The 20,135-nt window shown below is 42.4% G+C and overlaps 1 protein-coding gene across 1 annotated transcript in view; it reads right to left on the bottom strand.

Moving 5' to 3' along the window:
* Positions 1-8,845: 8,845 nt before the first annotated feature.
* grm8b (glutamate receptor, metabotropic 8b) overlaps positions 8,846-20,135 on the bottom strand; it is a 122,402-nt gene continuing 111,112 nt past the window's right edge. The window contains exons 10-11 of the mRNA XM_023419924.2: positions 12,260-12,506; positions 8,846-9,472 (exon numbers count right to left, since the gene is read on the bottom strand). Of these exons, the coding sequence (XP_023275692.1) occupies positions 9,423-9,472; positions 12,260-12,506 (297 nt within the window). The 3' untranslated portion in view covers positions 8,846-9,422. The remainder of the gene's footprint in view (positions 9,473-12,259; positions 12,507-20,135) is intronic.

Genomic DNA, 20,135 nt, shown 5'->3' on the forward strand with positions numbered 1-20,135 from the left:
TCAAAACCGTTTTTTTCATTGTGCCATTTATAAATAGTCAACCCAGCGAGATACAAACAGCAGATTTCACATACTAATCATCCATCTGATTTACATGTTAATAACACAGGAATCACAGCGAATGATCTGTGACCAGCCTTATCTGAATATGAATATGTTCAATCTGCAAAAATAAAACAGCCGGGACGCAGTGAGCGAGCGCACGCCTCCTCCGACATGTGCGGAGGCATTATGCTGAGAAAATGTCAGGCATAATGTGTTTTCAGAAAAAAAACAGAAAATAAAACGTGTAGTGTGACAGCAGTTTAGTTTGGAGAGCTGATGGTAAGGCATAAACAGACAAGCTGTCAGTTCAGGCATGAGTGTAGTTTTATTTTTGTAACTTGGAGAGGATTTGTAGTTTCCAGACAGTTTCAAGAGCAGAACTGGGAGTCACTCTCTTCTTTACATATCCCTGCTGATTCACCACAGATGGCATTTTGGGTTCAGGTAAAAGTCTAATTTTTTCCCCCCACTGTCGGCTCAGGTCATAAATCAAAAGTATGAAAAGCAAAACTCAGCAGTTTTATCTCTTATTCACTTTTCCAGCTCCATATCTTTAAAATTGTCACCTCAGGCCTTTTAAATAGTAAAAAAAATCCCTGGAAGAAAAGTTGAATTGTTATCTGTTAAAAATATTGTTTCTGATGTGCTCTGATAATCAGTCTTCAGTGCATATTCTGTATTTGTGCAGGTAGACTTTCACTCTTGTCTTTTTTAAAAATATAATTTCATTACATTAAGTAATATCAGGAGCTGGCAGCTGGAGTCATCCTGTCAGCCACCTGAAAGGGAATCTAAGATGTCTCACTTTGCTTTCAGCCCATCAGAGCAATTGGGGGCTTTGTTCAGAGCACGATGATTGGAAAGCTCACATCTTCATGCTGACGGGATGATGAGAAACGTTTGGTTTGTGTTTCTTTAAAGGAGCTCAGAGACTGTTGGAGAAGGTTCCACCTCATCTGCTAAAACAGCCTCTTTGACTCTGTTCTTTTTGAAACTTGTTCACGCTCTTAAGTGTGATGATCGATCATTAAACAATCAGTTTTGCTAGAATAATATTTAGTGAATTTGATGAGTTAGTCCCACAGAAAACAAACTGCCTCATCAGTGTTCAGCCTGGTTTTGTTATCTAGTTGTTTTAATTGCATTTCCAGCTGTGTCTCCAGCTGAAGCAATTATAGGAAAACAGGACTATCAACTTGCTTTATTGGGGGGTGATATAAATATGTAAAAAAATATGTCTTGATTAATGTGAGGCAAGGGAAGTTTACTGTAGAGAAGGTATTTCAAAGTGTTGTATATGATGCATTAAAATATTCAAAAAGAGAAAAACTGAATAAAAACCCTCTGGAAGTTTGTTTCAGCGCTATGGTGCATGCAAACTAAATGATGTTCAGTTTCCCTGCAGAGAGAGAATCTGAAGGAATGAATGCCATTGCTTGGTGAGAGGTAAATTTGGATGTTGTCTGCATAATGACGTTGTTGTTTTGTATAATGTGACCTATAGGATGCATTTAAACATTGAATTGAAGAGGACCGATCATTGATCCTTGGGGAACCCCAAAAATCTGCTCAATCCTCAGTTCCACTGAGAGCTGTTGAGAGTAACACATTTCCCTTGGTTTTAATCATTTTGATGATTTTTGCTTTTTGATGTTTTGATAAAAACGTATCCTCTTCATATTTGATCATCTATTAGCTGGATTTAAAAAAAAAGGTTTTATACATCTTATTTAAATATTTTGCATCAATTGAGTCATATGTTGTGTAATTTTAGTCTATTGACTTGATATTCTGTGAAAAATTAGACTATTTATCATACAACTTTTGTATCGATAAAAAATTGCTCATACTGATTTCCTATCTAACCCATTTTGCAAAAACTAAAAAAAAGAATTTCGATTTTAGTGCTATTTTGTATTTAATTTTGTTTATGCTGTATTTTCTGTTGATATATATGTTACTCTCACAAGGGTCAATGTCACTGTGACCTCATAAAACATGTTTTTGGGCATAACTCATGAATTCATACGCTAATGTGTAAAACAATTGAACTCAAATGTCTAATAGGATAAAATTTGTCATGGAAGGAATTCATGACATTTTCTATCCAAATGGTCAAAGGTCAACTTCACTGTGACATCATAATGTTCCCCAAAAACACTTCTGGTGTTGTAACTCAGGAACAGAGGGAGGGATTGTGACCATATTTCCTGCAACTTGGTTGGTTGGCAGTACAGTATATTCTGTATTTATACAGTACATACTTTATGTGCTGTATTTAGAGCACAATGAACACATGTGGCCTCAGAGGTGCAGTGAACTGTGATTCCGCCAACCTCTGAACCAGGATCGGTAAATGTGTCAGTGCGCCTCAGAGACAAGAGACCACCTGGGACTGAACCCGCCTGCAGCCAATTAAAATCTCAGAGTAAGAGAGAAGCTGTGACCCCCCTCTGACACACACACACACACACACACACACACACACACACATGCTGTGAATTGATACCTGAGAGGATAAAAATAAACTTTCTTCATGCGTCAGAATCCATCAGAGTTGACGAGTTGTGAAATCAGCCGACGACACCACAGGAAGGTTCCTGTGAAAATGGAAACAAAAGCTGATGGAGCCTGCGGCAGCTGCACTCGTGTTACACTGAATATCGAAGACGGCGGTGTCTGAGCAGCACTTTGATGATTCCTGCTCTCATCGGTCGTCTGCAGGTGTTGATGGGAGATCTGCTGCTTCGCTGTTGTGGAAGAGGTTTGAAGTGAATTTAAAGGAACAGTCCACTGTTTCTGACAGCAGAGGTGAGCTCAGCCTCCAGCGGTTACTGTTGGACAAACAAAGTGAAGTAATGTGAATATATAACATGGACTCCAGGGATGAATAATCATGAGCACATTTCACCATTTTCTTACATTTGTGTATGGTGAAGATGTACAGTATATAACATACGTGCTCTGATGCAAAAATGATGATCATGATGGAAACAATATGAAGTAACAAGCTCGCTGTAAAATACGACTTAATTACCTTTATGAGTTTTCATGCCAACGATTTAAGGATCCTTTCAAAATAGGACACGTTTCCATTTCTGCTGTCACTTTTTTACGTCCCCCGGAAACACTTCAGTTGTGATGTGTGTATTTGCAGCACGTGTTGTCAAACTGATTTGAGTTGCAGTGCGTTGAGCTTTCATGGCCACCGTAGGTCAGCGATGTAAACTGTTTTCACTCATAAATGAACAAGTCTTTTATCGCTGAGCTACTCTATGACAGAATATAATTAGAACAACAAACTTTGGTCATCAGTCACAACCTGAGGAGACGAAAGATTCGTTTAAAGGAATATTACCAAACGTTTGTTGATGGAAAACTGCAGAAATGATTAGAGCAACAATTTCCATCTGGCCAGTTCAATTAACAGTTAACTGGTCAACACTGCTTCCATTCAGTCTCCTGCTCAACCTCATGGTTTACTTGTTGTTATTTACATATATTCAATTTGTGTTTGTCATTTAATGAAACATTTATGAAGCAGTGATTTGATCCTGACTCCTAAATCTGATTCATCAGTTATTCTGAAGCTGCTGCAGTTATGGATCTAATACAACGTGATGATTAAGACATTAGCTTACATGTTGAGGTGGAGGTTCGTTGACAGCAGCGGTGTGATTCTCTGTGTCAAACTGTAACTGACGCTTCTGCCTCCAGGCAAAGTTAATTACATTAAACTGAACTGTTTTCAACTTTTTGACATTTCAGTATAAAACTAAGAAGCTTTTCTTTGGAGCTTTCTAACAACTGAAGCCTGACTGAACCGATCCGCGGTCCCTCGCTTCCTCCTCGTCTCCAGAACGACACGCGGCTTTGTTAAACTAGCGAACGCAAACTCTTGGAGAGAAACTGGCCCCGGGGCCACCCACAGCAGCTGGATGAAAGTGCTTAGTAATGAGAAAAACCTACAGTGTGTCTGTCAAAGAGCCAATTAAGCTGATGGTGCAGGATTTCCTGCTGGTGTCACGCTGGTTTACTGGAGATAAGATGCAGAGAAGAAGAAGCTGAAGCCGCTGGAGTCACTGTCATCAGTCAGAGGAGATACTCACCGTGCTGCAGACAGTTTCCTCTGTCACACTCCTCTGGTAACTGTGTGTGATCAGTTGTGGCGTTATCTTATACTTTAACTCTTCCTTGGGTCATTTAAACCTGGGGATGTGACCTCAGTGTCAGAGATACACACAATCTATCCAAATGAATAATGCTGGTTGAACGCAGTCAAATCCTGTGTGGCAGCAGTTTTCTCCTATTTAGAGCTATGATCTTTTTATTTAAACTCTTACATTGGACACCTCAGTGGGCTGAATTTAATTTTCCTTTTGTTGGTTGTTTTGGCAGTGTCCACCCCGGAGCTGATTACTTCCTGGCAGCGGCTTCATAAATACAAGCAGTGTGTTCTGCCAACCTGCTCGGCTGATTCCTCCCTCTGTGGGAACAGCCCAACTCTAACTGTGGACAGAATCACTCCTGATTATCACTGATTATTCTTACTGGATGGATGTGGCACTTCCTGACACACACCGGCCACAGGATGTTAATCTTATACTGGCTTCAATCATCCACTCGTTCCCCATGAAGTTCAGTCTTCGGTCTATATATTCTTAACATTAAAAATCTGAAGAAAGATGTATTAAAAACTGACATTTTTTACATGATTTTTTTCCAGCAGGAGAGAAGGGACCATCTCTGTTTGATGGTTCGATTGTTTTAATGTCTCCTCTTGTGTCTAAAAGAGAGACATAATCACTGACTTTAGGCTTTAATCAGTTGTGGTGCAGCAGTTCGCTCTGTACCGTAGTGTTTGTGGTGGCTATTAAATAGAACTTGTGAGGTTTTATGGGACATCGGATTTGGAGGATGTGATATGATGGGTGCAGGAGAGATCTAATAAAGTAATAATAAAAAATAAGTGCTTTGATAATCAAAGCAAAAGCAATGACAGGTGAGAAGCTCAAAAGGTGATATACCAACAGAAAGACGGATAGTGAAGCCCATCAAAAGCAGTTAAAGAGGGAAGGCATGTAATATACCTTGATCTAGAAAGTCGCCAGGTCATCAATTTTTCTTTTTCAAAAACTGCAAGTTGTTGAATTTTCTACATTTTGACGACATGCTGGGAAGCAAAGCAAGGTAGAGAAGACAAGTAAGATGGCTCCTGTCACCTAGCAACCTTGACGACATGTGACTGTATTTTTTCCACAAAAACTTGAGGTTTTAAGGACTGTGGTGGTTTCGAACAGTTGTACCATTAACTGTTGAACTGAGCCGAAACCCAATACTTACACTTAAAGGTGTAATCCCCAGGCTCTCTGTCGGCCATATTAGTTTCATTACCGGTGCAATGGATCTTGGGAAAGGTTGGACCACGAGCGATCCACCTGTTGGAGCCTTTGTTGCCCAGGAAAAGAAGGATGCATTTGAGGGAGCCTTTTGAAATGAGACAGTTCAGTAACGCCGCTGTGACACAACGGTTCTTCAAATGCAGCATTTGAAGGATGTGGCCCCTGAATTGGGGCAGACTGTAGACTAATCACATCTGAATGTTGCAGGATGTTTGTTTACAGAGCAGGTCATCAGCAGTCGTCCACAAGCTGAAGGTCTGAGGTCCGACTGAAATCTGCAGTTTTCACAGCGACCTGTTTCAAGGTTCAGTGATAAAACAGCAGGTTATCAATGCGTCCGTTTCATTTCCTCTCTCAGCTATGCGTCTGTATGTTTAAACTTAATTGCCCCCTTGAATGTTGTGTGGTGGGGGTCAGAGGTCAACATCACATCAGTTCCATTTGACTGAACAAACAACCTCTGAACCTTTTTTTTTTTAAAGACACATTGAGCAGATGAAAGTTTTTTTTTCTCGCTACAGACTGAATATTCTCACACAGGAGAAGAACAGCTCAGGTAACTATGGCTGTACACCGTGATGTCACAAGTTAATAAAATGTAAAATGTCAGAGAATCAGAGTGACCTGTATGTACTCATTAAACGGAGGAGGAGTGAGTGTTGGAGAACAGCAGCTGAGAGACCGTTCAGTCTGAAACCTGCAGCTCTGTCACCAAGTTAGCAGACAGAAGTGGGACGGACGTCGAGCTGCAGTTAATGGGTCGCTGTGGGACGACGATGTCAATATTCATCAGCCGTAACTTCGTCTGAAACATGAATAGAAATAATCAGATCGACACATTCCTCTCTCTGTTGACACATATTCACAGTCCCTTCACTGTTGGAGGCGAGTTTGGGCAGTTGAGAGGAAGAGTTTGACTTTTCATCAGATCAGTTCCACCTCTCACTTTCTGGTGGTGAGTTAGTCAAGAAGGCAGCAGCTGGTTAGCTTAGCACAAAGACTTAAAACAGAGAAAATGGCTAGCTTTGTTGAAAGGTTACAAAATCTGCCTACCAACAACCAAATGAGCACATGGGCCATTTGTCGTCATGGCTACAATAATAAACACATTCACCGATAACAGAAGCAACACCATCAGTTTGAAACAGTGTGAAACAGTGTCAAACTCCTGTGTTTTGAGGACCCTTAACCCATACAGACATGTATCCTACGTCACCACCTCACCTCGTAATTTGCTCCTGTAATATTAACTACAGCCACTAGAGGTCGCCTCACAATAAAACAGAACCGTGGGTCGTAATAAGCTTCCAACAAAGATGACCTCTGGGATCATTTTTGACAGGACTGTCTCCGAACACCAACTAGAAATCAATTTAATACCTTCATCACACACATAACGGTCACAGAACGACGGGAGAACGAGACCTACAATTATCAAGAACAAGAAATGATTTACATTTATTTCACACTGACTGAAACTCCAAAAACAAGAGATGAAAACCCATCTGAAAATACGATATGTATATAAAATATGAATATAGTAATAGAACAGTTTTATCAATGAAATTTAAGACTTTAATACCTTCGAAAGCCTTTTTTCGAGGAAACCGAACTCAGACCTTTGTAGATACACTGACTAAAGCTCTAAAGCTGTAAACATGTTGAACATCCTGAATTTCCCTTAGGGTATAAATAAAGTATCTATCTATCTATCTATCTATCTATCTATCTATCTATCTATCCATCTATCTATCTATCTATAAATAAATCACACCTATGGGCAGTTAAGAGTCACCAATAAACCTACACCTGCATGGAGGAAGTCGGAATACACGGAGGAAACCCACACAGGTAGAAGGAGAACATGCAAACTCCGGCTGACAGGTTCGAATCCAGAACCTCCTTAACCACTGCACTACCGTGTCACCAGCAGACACACAGTGTGCATAAAACCACAGCTGTAAGATAAACATTTAATGTAACTTGTAAACACAGGTGGAGTTCCTCTTAGACTGAGTGCAGACGTCCCAAAGCAGGGAATCCAAACTCTTACCTGAAGGCTGATAAACAGCTGAGCCTGAGGACAGCCAACACCTGATCAAACAGAAAACCCAGAATCAAAAACCTGTGGGGGGATCCAGACGAGCCGTTTCATCCTCAGGATTCATTTCAGCGTCGGAGTTGGAGCTTCTTTTCTTTCAGCTGGCTGCAAACGCGAGAAATGAGAGCGGCGTCGGGGGAAATAAAAGCAGGAGGACGCCCGCAGGCTTCATCACGTCGACTCTACCTGTCCTCCTCCTCCTCCTCCTCTTCTTCTTCTCCTCTGCCAGGAGATGCAGAAATATTCATTACATGCATGAGGAGTTCTCTCTGGCAGCTCGTATCGATCTGGCCTCTTCTGTTCCACCACCCGTATCGATCACATCGACTGTGTTTTTTTAAAAGTCTGTAATGAGGCGCACACTGTGCAGAGTTTCCTGACAGACTCAGGTTGGTGTGGTATTAAAGGTCAAATCCAGAGCACATGGAGTTTCTGTTTGTTTCCTGCTCTGAAGCTTTTTCCCATGTTGTAGTATTTGTTGTTGGTTCTTCTCTTCTCTTGAATAAATAGGTCACGTTTCTTAGCATTATTATATATTGGAGATGCATTAAAGAAACTGAGCCTTAAAACCAGCAGTCAGGACTTCTGGAACTTTGTGATGTCACAATGAAGCAGTCATTGCTCAGCCACGCCCCAAGCCCCGCCCACCTGGACCCACCATTCAAAACTGGCAGGATTTGGTTTCTCTGAGTGTTTTACCTGAAATCTGCTGTATTTTTATTGGATCACTCAGAAAACAGTCAGCCAATCAGAAGAGAGGCTCAGAGCCTCCTCTCTTCTGATTGGCTCACCGACCTGTTGTTACTAGAGCTCCAATGAGAAACCTGAGAGAGGAGATGTAAAACTACACTGAGATGGTTTTTGGTTCCTAAAACCACAAATATATCTTCTCATGGATCAACACTTCAAAATAAAAATGTAAAATATGGACCTTTAATTTTATTTGTTTAATACAATTTACCTAAATGCAAATGTAAGGATAAAGAAACTTAATTTTACGGGTAATCACGAGGGAGATCAAACAGTCTGTTGACTCAATTTGTTTCAGACACACTTCCTGTAAAAATGGATGGATATGATGAACCGTACTCACCTGATACCTGATGTCAAGACTCTCACACTGGAGGATCATCAGCGTCTCTGGACATTTTCTGTTTCCAGGAAGTAGACGACATTAAACTGAAAAAGAAATTCAAGAAGACACCAAACCCAAAACAAAACAACAGTAATGCACATATTGTTCTTACGTTCTTATTCGAACGTTCCCCCTCAAACAGACCCAAACACAACACCGACCTGTGAAACATTCCTTTATTATAAATAGATAATTTGTATAAAAACGGGCATGCTTCAATTCAACCACAGCATTTCAACATTTCACATCCAAAAGCTACCGTTCCGTTAGCCGCAACCAGCGACGGACTCATGTCATAATGCAGGTCGACGGACGGACGACATGAGACAAGAATCAGAAATTTTCACAGCCACAAGTTTTTTCATTTTCTTTTTTTTCTTTTTTTAAACGTACAATTAGAATAACAACAAATATGGTTGATCTCCACAATTTCTTTTTTTTGGATTTCTTTTTTAAAGACTAGTTTACGTTTTTTAGTTTTTTTTTAGTTTTTCAGTTCCATCCTCCTGCTTCCTCGCGGTCTCTCAGATGGTTTTTAGTCGTGATCCTTTCAGGTTTTCGGCGCCGCTCAGGCCCGATTCCCTGCGGTCTGTAAACATAGAAACACCATGGATGTGTTGGTTCAGTTTGTCAGTCGTTCTGTTCCTTCAGATTGTTCAGAGCACCTCATCTCTGCCTCGTCTGCGTCTGACAGAAACCTCCTCGTCAGGGACGTCCTTGTGTCGGAGGTGTCGTTTCTTCACATGGCGTGGTTGGTGTAGCTGACGTAGGTGGTTTTTGTTGGAGGCACTGAGGAGAGAAAAGAAAAGAGCAGGTTTGTAAAGTGACTCCCCTGGAAGTTGAACAGATTTTCAAATGTCAGTGAATCACAAACATAAAATAATAAAAGACTGACACTTCACATGTGATGAATAAACAAACTATGTGTCACGATTCCTGTCATACATCCACCACATGTCTTCAGACTGTCCACCTTCCTTCTGTCGCGTTCCTTACTTTTCCAGGAGGTATCTAGGGGTCGCAGTAGAAGAAAGTGTGGACCACGAAGATGTAGGTCCCCTAAACTGCCCAGCAACCCAGACCCTCAGCTGTCCAGTGCCAGAACCAACGCAGAGCTAGACCCTGAGTTGGACCCCGAGTTGGGCCCTGACTCCTGCTCCTGAGCATAGACTGTAAATTAAGGTTACACACAGGTTTCTGAAGCTCAGAGTGAGCCGCTCAGAGTGAGCTGCTCCGCCGTCGCCATCTTGGCAGTGCCTGACTCCGCCACCTAACACCCAGCTAATCCAAAAACGGGCAAAGAGGAGGGGCGTATGTGAAGCCGAGGCTTCGGTTCATGCCGGTTTGTGGCAAGCATACGCTCAACCCACTTGTCACTCAAAGAGGCCGCACCCTCAATTCTCCATAACTTTAAGCCTTGATAAAATTTAAACAGGTGAGTTATATGATGAAGTCCTAGCCAATGGCTGCAGTCGAAAAGTCTTTTTTGCTTAGGAAGGTGAAACTGAGTGAAATGACCTGGAAGTATCTGAGCAGCAGCCATGACCCACATAAATGTGAATGTCAACATTTCAATCCTGTTCAGTTTGTTTCTGTGGTGTTATAAATAAAGTTAGTAAAAAAAAAAAAGAGCTAAGTTTAAGCGCAGTCGGGTTCTCTCCGCACAACGATCATCTTTTCCAAAGTCCATATTAATTCTCCTTCGCATCTTTCCATGACTTAATGACGTTTTCCATCGAGTGTCGAGGAGAAGTGGTTAGGAAAGGAGATTATTTAGACTTTTCACCTGTTTTCTGCCTAGCGACAACAAAACAAAACGGGCGGACGACTCTGTTTTCACGGTTTTAGGACAGTAAGATCGGTAGAAAATGATTCTCTCCGACGGCACCGATGCTCCCCCCACTGCTAACTACAAAGCTAACATATCTGGCAGTTGCTTAGATATTGTGGATCAAACACGCCTCACAAGCATTTTCACCTCATGTAGTTTCTCACAACTGAATCTTTTACTTCTTGGTGACTTCTTCCCCTCACACCGAGCACTCAAGATAAAAGAAGTGAGGAAGTTCAGCCTCGTGCAAGGTTGAGAAAAATAAAACTGATGTGAGAAGCTGCTGCTTGTTAGATAAAGCAGATCAGTTCAGTCAGCACATCTCCGACGAGTAAACAATCCGACCTCTCCCACTTTTCTGCTGACGGACGGAGAAGCGGCTTTGAAGTGTAACTCTGAGCTGTAAACAGTTTGGCTTCATCAGATCTGGTCTCAGGTGGCGTCTGAACGTCAGCTTCCTGTTAAATCCTCATTACAGTGGAGAGGCTTCACTCTGACTCTTCACCTGCAAGACGCCAGATATCGAAAGTCTTTACAGAGAAACTGACTCTTCCTCCCACAGTGTTCAGAGAATTATTAACAGTATCAACTTCACACGTCTTCTGCTTGTTCATCATTATTTCTGCCAGACTGAAAATGCTTCTACTGTGATTTTTGGAGGAGCAGTGCTTCTTGTTCTTGCTCTCCAGAATCAGACACCTATGGCCAAAAGTCTGTGGTTACCCATTCTAATTAGCTCCGTTGCCTCAGGCTCACTCACCTACAGAGAGCTGAAGTCTTTTACGTCAGGTTTAGACGAGCTTCTGTAACCCAGATGCAATCTCTCAATTTAGCATTTCTTTCTTTGGTGTCTCTGGAAAGATGAAGCGTGATCCCTGAGGTTTAACTTTCCATATTCTGGGTCAAATCACCAGCCACCACAGCAGGAACCGTACGTGAAACTACAGCTCCCGTGAAAAATGAACTACAAGTGCAGCAGGGCGGGTTGTTGCGTCATTCTAACTTGGTTTCCCTCCATGAACGCTCGTTTCTAAAGTTGTTCACGGACTCGCCTCCTTTTCCAACTAATGGCCCACGTGAAAATCTCAAAAATGTTGGCAGCCCGCTCATCAGTTCACCATCTGTCTTTCTTTCCTGTTGCTAACCAGCTAACCATTTTTGATACTCCAAATTTTTGCAATGGCTGTAATTTTTTAGCGCTCAATACGTAGTACACGAAGTGGTGCGGCGGCGAAGTGACAACACAAAAGTTCCTATTATTGGCTTATCACAGTTATCGGCCTTAATACAGGAATAAAACATTTAAAAACATTATTTATATTTAAATTTTTTAATATATAAGTTTATTAGGTTTTTGCAAATGACTCGTCAGCCCACTTAAAATACCTCTGCGGCCAGGTTGGCAGCTATGGTCTGGGGCTTATGGGAAATGGTGTTTTTGTAAAACTAAACAACATAAATACTGAATATCACATCGTTTGGGATTTTGAACTTACTTATTTTCTTAATTTCTGGATCAGAACACGTAGGTTTGTTAACAGGTAAAAACGTAATCTGAACAGAAAAGGAACTTTCAACATGATGTTTGATAAGACGTCGTCCTGTGAGTGTACGAGCATCATCTACCTGTAAGTCGCCTATAACTGATCCGACTGACACCTGTACAAAAGCATTAAACCGTGACACCAGCTGTCAACCAATCGGGTTCCACCTAAAACATCCTAACAAGCCCCTCCTCCACTCACCGCTGGCCTCCACGCCCTCGCACAGCTCCGTCTTCACCTCGCCGTTGGGCCGCTCGGCCGCCAGCTGCGACAGCTTGCTGGTCATGGTGGCGGCGGTGACGATGGCCTTGAAGCTGCGCTTGCGTTTGGGGACGTTCTGCTCGGGGTGGAAGATGATGATGTAGACCTTCGGCATGTAGAGCATGCCCAGAGAGACGGAGGCGCTGAGGCTGAGGGAGACGGTCAGCGTGGCCGTCTGGATGTACATCTGAGGAGTGGGGGGGGGGGGGGGGGGGGGGGGGGGTTTAGAGGATGACCAATCACAAACCAGTTTTTAATTTCACAAAATACCAATTTGTAACATGAATAACTGATTTATAGCAACATTTTAAAAAACATGAAATGTGAAGTATATCCACAGATCTCCGTCCAAATTTAAAGATAAACTTTAAATTCAGGGTTTTCATTTAGACGAAATCATCCATGTTTAATTTAAACTACATCAGGCTGAACAGTGGTGTATGTGCTGTTGACTTATACACACATTATTTAATATGAACTTGTCATGCTCTGTACAAATGAATCTCTTTGTTCCCTTAAAACATTTTCTAAAAATATTAATTGTTGTTTGTCCTCTCCCACAAACAAACTTTTATTTCTCTCCCTCATTTGTTTGCTCACATTTTATTAAGCGTCTCTCCGGCGCGACCCGCTACGCCTGACAAACTTTCATCGCCTCGCCCACGGTGTTTCGATGATTTTCACTCCGGGACAAACGGATAAACCTGAGGATCTGATGGTCTGAAGGACGGAGCTCAGCGGTTATTTCTCCATCAGTCTTCATTAAAACCAACAGATGGTCGACCCGGCTCGGTTCATTTACTGGAATCAATGTGGTGACACTGGCGTTTGTGGCTGATGACATCGTCTGCTCAGGCAGCCTGTCGGGAGTGTTTACCCTCCGGCTGACTGGTGGGAAAGTCATGGTGGTGAATTTTGGCTTCCTGTTTCCTGTGTTGTAGTGGAGTGCGCGGATCAGATTTACAGGTTACATTACTTCCTCTTTGCTGCTTTTTGAGCTGAGGCCGAGTGATGAAGTTACACCATTGGTCGGCCGAGTGTTGGATTATTTCCCATTTTGCTGTTGCTTTTTTAAAAGCATTTGGCGCCAAAACTTTCTATTTTATTGTCAGGGGATGTTCACAGTTTTCAACAACCGTCTTTCCTCGGGACCTTTATTTACCTCGACTCATTAAGGTAACGCCTTCGTTAGAGGCGGGCTTTTGTTTCTAATTCCCTCTGTTTGATATGTATTATTGCTCATATTAGTATTAGTTAATATTTGATTTGATCTGCTCCCGTTTACCCTGTTACACTTCCTGTAACTGTTTCAAATTAAAAGCCCTCATGTGTGTTTCAGTGGACAGAAACTTAATTTCTAATCAGGACTTTTATTGCTGTGCTGACATGCTGCAGTGAGTGTACGGTTTCATTGTCCCACTCCTCAACATTATTAAGCAGTATATAAACATTTAATAAATGGTTTATACCAGACTATAATGTAACTGTAAGCAAGTACTTAATTGTAATTGTAATTCCTTCTGTGGTAATAATATAGAAGAACATTTTTTAGAAGAAGTTGGAATAATTGTTGACACATACTGTGTATTAATAAACACTTACACCTGCCTGTAATTACATTATAGTGTTTTAGAAACAATTTATTAAATGTTTCTTTACTGCTAATAAATGCTAAATTGGGGAAATTCAACTTTATTTATGACACATTTGTAGCGTGTAGTGCTGTACAAGGGACGCTAAAATAAATAAAAGTAAGTAGAACACATGTATAAAATAAATACACTAAATATACTGCATTCAGAAACATAATAAACATATAAAAACAAATAGACAATTATGTCGTGTTCATAATTGTGTAAGATTAAGGTTGATGCACCTGAGGGAAATAAACCTATAAAAACATGAACTAGAAACAAATAGGTGGACACCGCGGTCTGAGCTTTGAAACACAGTAATGATGACACAGAGCGGCTCTCGCGGCGCCTCCTCCCGTCACCTCGTTAACTGCGTCCGTGCCAACCTGATGTTTTCAGTAGTGGACGAACTGCTGGAGCTCCGTCGTGTGAGCAGCTGGATGATCATTAACTCCCGATAATCTCCGTCTTTAAACACCATCCACAGCAGAGCAGAGAAACGCCGCGACGCTTTCTCCTCGTCTCGCTTTGACGGATGACCCTGAACGCATCATTAGGCTCCGTGCTGCATTTATGAGCCAGTGTGAGGCTATTGATCCTGTGTGTTGTTATCTCTGTCATGCTGTGACGGCTCGCTGTCGTTTAAAGCCACAGTATGTACCTTTTTGAGGAGAGGTGGTGGGAGGGGCTTTAGAGCCTCATGCTAGTGCTAGCTTGATTAGCAATGAGTCCAACTCTTCCAGAGTTGAATGATGGGAGATTAAATGTCCAACTTTTTGTTTACTTTATCATCACAGCTTTATAAACTGATGTCACATAATTTCTTGATTCAATCGTCTGTGTTTGGTGCTTGTTTTGTTTTATTTTTTATTTTTTAAATAAGTTCAAGACTTTATCTTTCTATCACTGACAAAATCTGATGTGTTGAAATATAACACCTAAACCATCATAATATATTGTTAACAGCTGTTTTACTGACATTTTTCATTCTTTACAGCAGATTAAAACACATTTTCAGCACACAGTGAATATTAGAAGAAAAACGGTAAAAACTCGTTCTGCTGCTTCACAGACTTTAGAGAAGTGACGGAAACAAACAAGAAAAAATACTTTAAATACAGTAAATCAGTGGTTGGCAACTGGTGGCCAGCGGACCAAAACTGGTCCGCCAGCAATAATTTTAATTATATTTTTGATAATCTGATTTTGTGTGGGACTGACTGTCCTACATTTAGCTTTAATGTCCAAGTAGAGAATCTACCGTCACCTGAAGATGCTCATTATCACTTGGGCTGTAGTCCGTAAAATACATCTCCATCTTGGCAGCAACAGTTACCCACAGAATCACTTCCTCTTTAGCGATTTCGTCCACAAAATAACAGCGTGAGAAAGTTCTTTTTTTTTCTCAGCACTGATTTATTTCAAGCTATTGTAAGCTTTTATTCTGAAAGGTTCCATCAGGAAGCTGTTGACAGACCTCTTAAAAACTGCAGGACATACGATGTGTCATAACAACAACACCTGTTCAGTAAATATGTGACTGTGAGCCACATGAACATTAACTAAGTGAATTCCAGCTTCATTATTATCAATTTCTTAAATTGGGCGTTGATGACGTTCTGGCCGCCATCTAAAGGATTCCACAAAAAATGGCACGAGGTCAAACTTACTTGCCGACCTCTTCAGTAAAAAGACAAATACGTTTATACGAGTTCACAGGTGAGTTTCAGGCTTCGCAGGTGTGAGCTGCTGCAGCAGATTCAGACCCGGAGAGAGACGATGGTGGAGCAGAGAAAAGAGCTGCGAGTGCGACGCTCCGGTGGACATCAGCTCACCAGCTGGAAGCAACGGATCGTCTTCAACAGCTGCGACAGAGGCAAAACGAGACGCAGCCGCATCCAGTGCATCGTGGGTAAAAGGCAGCGAACGTCTGCTGTGCGTGCTTGTGACTGGAAGCACCAAAGTGTCGTCGCCACCGGTGACGCTGATAAAACTCGTTTTGGGTTGAAACGACGACTGCAGGAGGAGGAAACATCGACTCAGTTATCAGAGAGAGAGAGAGAGAGAGAGAGAGTCTGATTCAAGCTCGCTCAACCACACACACCATGCAGAGCTCAACCAGGCAGCACAAACCTGTGTGTCCTCTCCCCACCCTGCGGCATCTGTCACAACACACCTGCGCACTGCCACCAACACACACACAACTGCCCGCCAACTGCCACCGCAGCTCATCCGGTATTGCCATGGCAACCGGCCCCACGTTAAGTCGAGGCCCCGGGTTAATGGCCCTCTGACTGAGTGTCAAACTGACAGTGGGGAATCCTTGACGGGGCGCCGCCACCAGGACGCAGAGGAAGGCAGGAAATGTGGTGACAGATGGCGAGTCCCCCTCCCAACCCCCCCGACTCCCCCCAAGAGCCCAAAACAACGGCGGCGGTGATTCCGGCGACGCATCGAGGAATCATTATGAAAATGTATGACAGACAGTGAAGCATGAAGTCATTTGTGCGCCTGAGAGAAAAAACAAGCTCTGAAGTGATTTATGTGGCCTCTCCGAAACAAGCTGTTATGACGTGAGCGGCGTGAAAGTCAGCGCCCGGTGACACGAGTGGAGGAGAGAAAGCGCTGGAAGGACGACCACTCAGTCTTAATGGTGCGTTCACACGCACGGACACAAACCAGTTGACAGGATCTGAGGGTGTGTTGTGTTGAGCACTTAATTTACATGCTCTGCTTCCACTGGACAGTTTTCTGATGTGTCCGCCGCCGCCGCCGCCTCTTCTGCCTTTTCCTCTAGCGCCACTGTCAGCTTCACATTTGAGGTGAAACATATTTCCTCTAAAAAAAGAACAACTACAGCGTTTGTTGATTAGAAAAATATGTTTGCCGCACAAGTTTCAAATGTATTTTTTCTGCTCTACGTCACGTTTCACTGCTCTGATCAGTGGTAGGTTTCTTCCCTTGTGTCCAGAGGCATTTTGTCCTGCGACCTTTGATGACGCCCCGTGGAAATGAAGGTCGACCCATTCAGGCTACCTTACTCCCATCAGCCTCAGCTGTTCTTTGTCTTTATAGTGCTAAACATGGTTGTTCAGCAGGTGTAATATTTGTTAAAATTATGCAGTTATAACTAATTTAGAATCTAATTCAGAAAGATCGTCTGGAACAGAAGGAGCAAACACGGAGAGCGGAGAGGTGGATTATGGGTTATCTTATTCGTTTGGGGATATGTATCTGAAAAGTCATAAAAAAGTCTCATGGTTTCACTCAGTTTGAGAATCATCCAACTTTAAATCTACTTAACCGGGGAGTTTGAGGTGGAAGCGAAGGTTCAGGAGGTTAATGGAGGCTGAATCCTGTGACCGTACATCTCTCTGTCCGTGTGACCCGGACGCCACCTCGCTGTCTGATCAAAGCAGAACTGGTTTAAAGCTCATGACTGTGAAAGGCCGAGAGCAGCTGAGGCCCGAGGGGAAACTGGAGCAGCAAATATTTAATGTGAACGTCAGCGGCAGGAGGGAGAGGAGAGACCAGGTGGATGAACCGGGGGAGGATCATAAAACACAAGAATATTCAGCATAATGAGCTCATTCTCCATCAGTTTGCAACCAGTGTTATCGGAGGGACCGACTGCGGCACTCTGATTTAAACTCATTACGCCACCGACGTTTTTTTTTTTTTGGGAGATTCACAAATGCTGGGCAGCGTCGCCCACAGGTTCTCCATCTGCTGAACTCGTCCGCAGCTGCGATCGAGTTTCATGACTCAACAGTCGCACTGAGTCTTCACCACGTTTCTCTAGTTGCTTTAATTTGTCCCGTTCTCTTCCACAAAAGTACATTCTTGACCTCGAGCAGAAACAACTTTCAGCATTCTTATATATATTTATATATATGTATTTTTTTTGTGTTGGCACGTACTGTACTTCAGTGAAAGCTCCGGTTCAGGCAGATCCAATTATCAGGCAAAGAATCTGCAAAAACTACTTCCCTCAAGATTTTGAGAAAAAAGAAAAAGTATTCCCTCCACAGCTCTGTGCTCAAATCTCTTACTGGATTTCCTTTTTCCTGTTTCTCTGTTTTTTTTCACCTCATAATAATCACGTAATCCCTCACTGGCTTCCCACTCACAAACACACACTCACAAAGTTCAATGTGTTTCCTTAAAGTTAAAAAAAGAAAAACCCTCCCTAAAGACACACTCAATAACTTTTATGACATCAGGCATCAGCTCCAATAAATCCTCTCACTGATGACACTTTTGGACTCGGCAGTTTTTCTGGGTTGAGTTACAGAACGAGGAAGTTTGAGGAGTCCGCTGAGCGCTGTAACAGTATATCTAGACTAACTTAGTTAACATGAATAAACAGTGGATCTCCTCCACTCCCTGACAACCTGCACAGGAAGTGGTCCAGGAGGATCCTGATAGGAAGTTTCATTTGAAGGTTCTGCTGCTTTTGGATTGGGATATTAAACGCATCATGCAGAGAGTGAAGCGCTCAGGGGACGGTGCTTGGAAACAGGACAGTGGAGTGTCTTGATGAGTTGACCTGTGATGACAAGACGCCACCTGTAGGAGTCGCCCTGAAGGATGACTGCAGCTGCACAGAAACTAACTAAAGCTGCTTGTTTACATCACCTTTCAGTATATTATCTGCTGGTTCAACACCCGCACCAATCTCTTACTTTCACTCATGAAGAAAACCCTGACACAGCGGTGGACGTGAACAGTCAACTTCACCAGCAATAATACAACAAGCAGCGATGAGGTGACATCATGCATCACTTCACCTCCTGTTGTGGATGAGTGAAGACTTGTGACCAGAAAACAGTTTAATTATAAATATATGTAAATATTTACATATTTCTGCTATGACTACATGGCGCACATGTAGCCTCCACTTTAATAACAAATTATTATAATTATTATTAATACTAAGATTATTATTGAGCATTTTCTTCAAGTTTATTGGCCAGTCACACATTTTTGTATTTTGTAATCTGGATCTTTTGTCTCCCAGATGAACATTCGTGGCCTGTTACATCAACAACTTGTGTTAGCGCTCTGACGGTTTGCATGACGGCGGCCTGGGAAGCAGTTCTGCCCTGAGACGCTCTCCTGCAGCTGACTCCGACCCGACCCGACCCGCTCCACACTCAGCTGCAGACGGTCTTGTTTCGAAGCCAGCAGGACTACATCATCCACAAAAAGCGTAGATGCAATCCTGAGGCAAAACATACAGAGGTTGAAGAGGTTCTGTCGAGGCGTAAAATGCTTCCGGCTCTTGCATAAAAAGATAAAAACAAAAAGCGATTATACAATAAAATTAGCATGAAACTCAACGATCAATCGCGGCTTCATGATCTGATCCCTCTGTAAAAACTTTTTCCGCTCGACTTTGATCCATTTCGAGTTCTGTGGATGAGCAGATTCTCATATTGATCCCTCAGAAAAATCTAATAAAGATTTTTACCTCCCAGAGACACTGAGAGGAAGCTCCAGGTCACCGAGCCCCTCAGGAGCATTTACGGGTGTTTCATCTTAGCAAATTATCAAACCTTAACGTCATTTATTCCTTAATAATACGGCAGAGGTGAGAGCTCTTCGTCATGAGAGTGTTTGAGGTGTCAGGTTTCAGACTGGGGAAGTTTTTCGGAGAGACATTAGGATTCCTGTCGTTCCTGCTCATCTCTCTTTCTCTCTGCTGTAAACAGGTGAAATGATCTCTTCATCTGGCCCGGAGCAACCTCTGCTTAAACGACAGCTGCGGAGGGCAGGCGGTAACGCTGTGGTTGGTATCGACTTCCTCTCAACAGGTCTGAGGCTCATGAAGAAGATGAGCAGCTGAGCGAAGCCGATTGCTGCTCACACGCAGTATTTCTTTTTTCGTAAAAAAGGAGAAGTAGAATAAATGGAATCAGTTGAAAAAGCATCAACTGAGGGTTTTTATGTCGTTCAGCAACTAAAACAAACACGTCGGGTGTCAAGGTGGATTCTTGGTTAGGGATTAAATCTGTGAAATTATCGTTTAAAGACAAATGAATTAAATAAATTACCATTTTTCACCATGAAATACTTTAATCGGGACATTAACGAGCATCTCAACACTTTCATATCCAGCAAACCAGCTTCTGTTCTTTATCTGCAGCAACACAAACGACACAGACTAATTATTTTTGCGC

This window comes from Seriola lalandi, unplaced genomic scaffold (genome assembly GCF_002814215.2).
Source record: "Seriola lalandi dorsalis isolate HSWRI2012SDOR001 ecotype SW California unplaced genomic scaffold, Sedor1 jcf7180002054614, whole genome shotgun sequence".
NCBI lineage: Eukaryota > Metazoa > Chordata > Actinopteri > Carangiformes > Carangidae > Seriola > Seriola lalandi.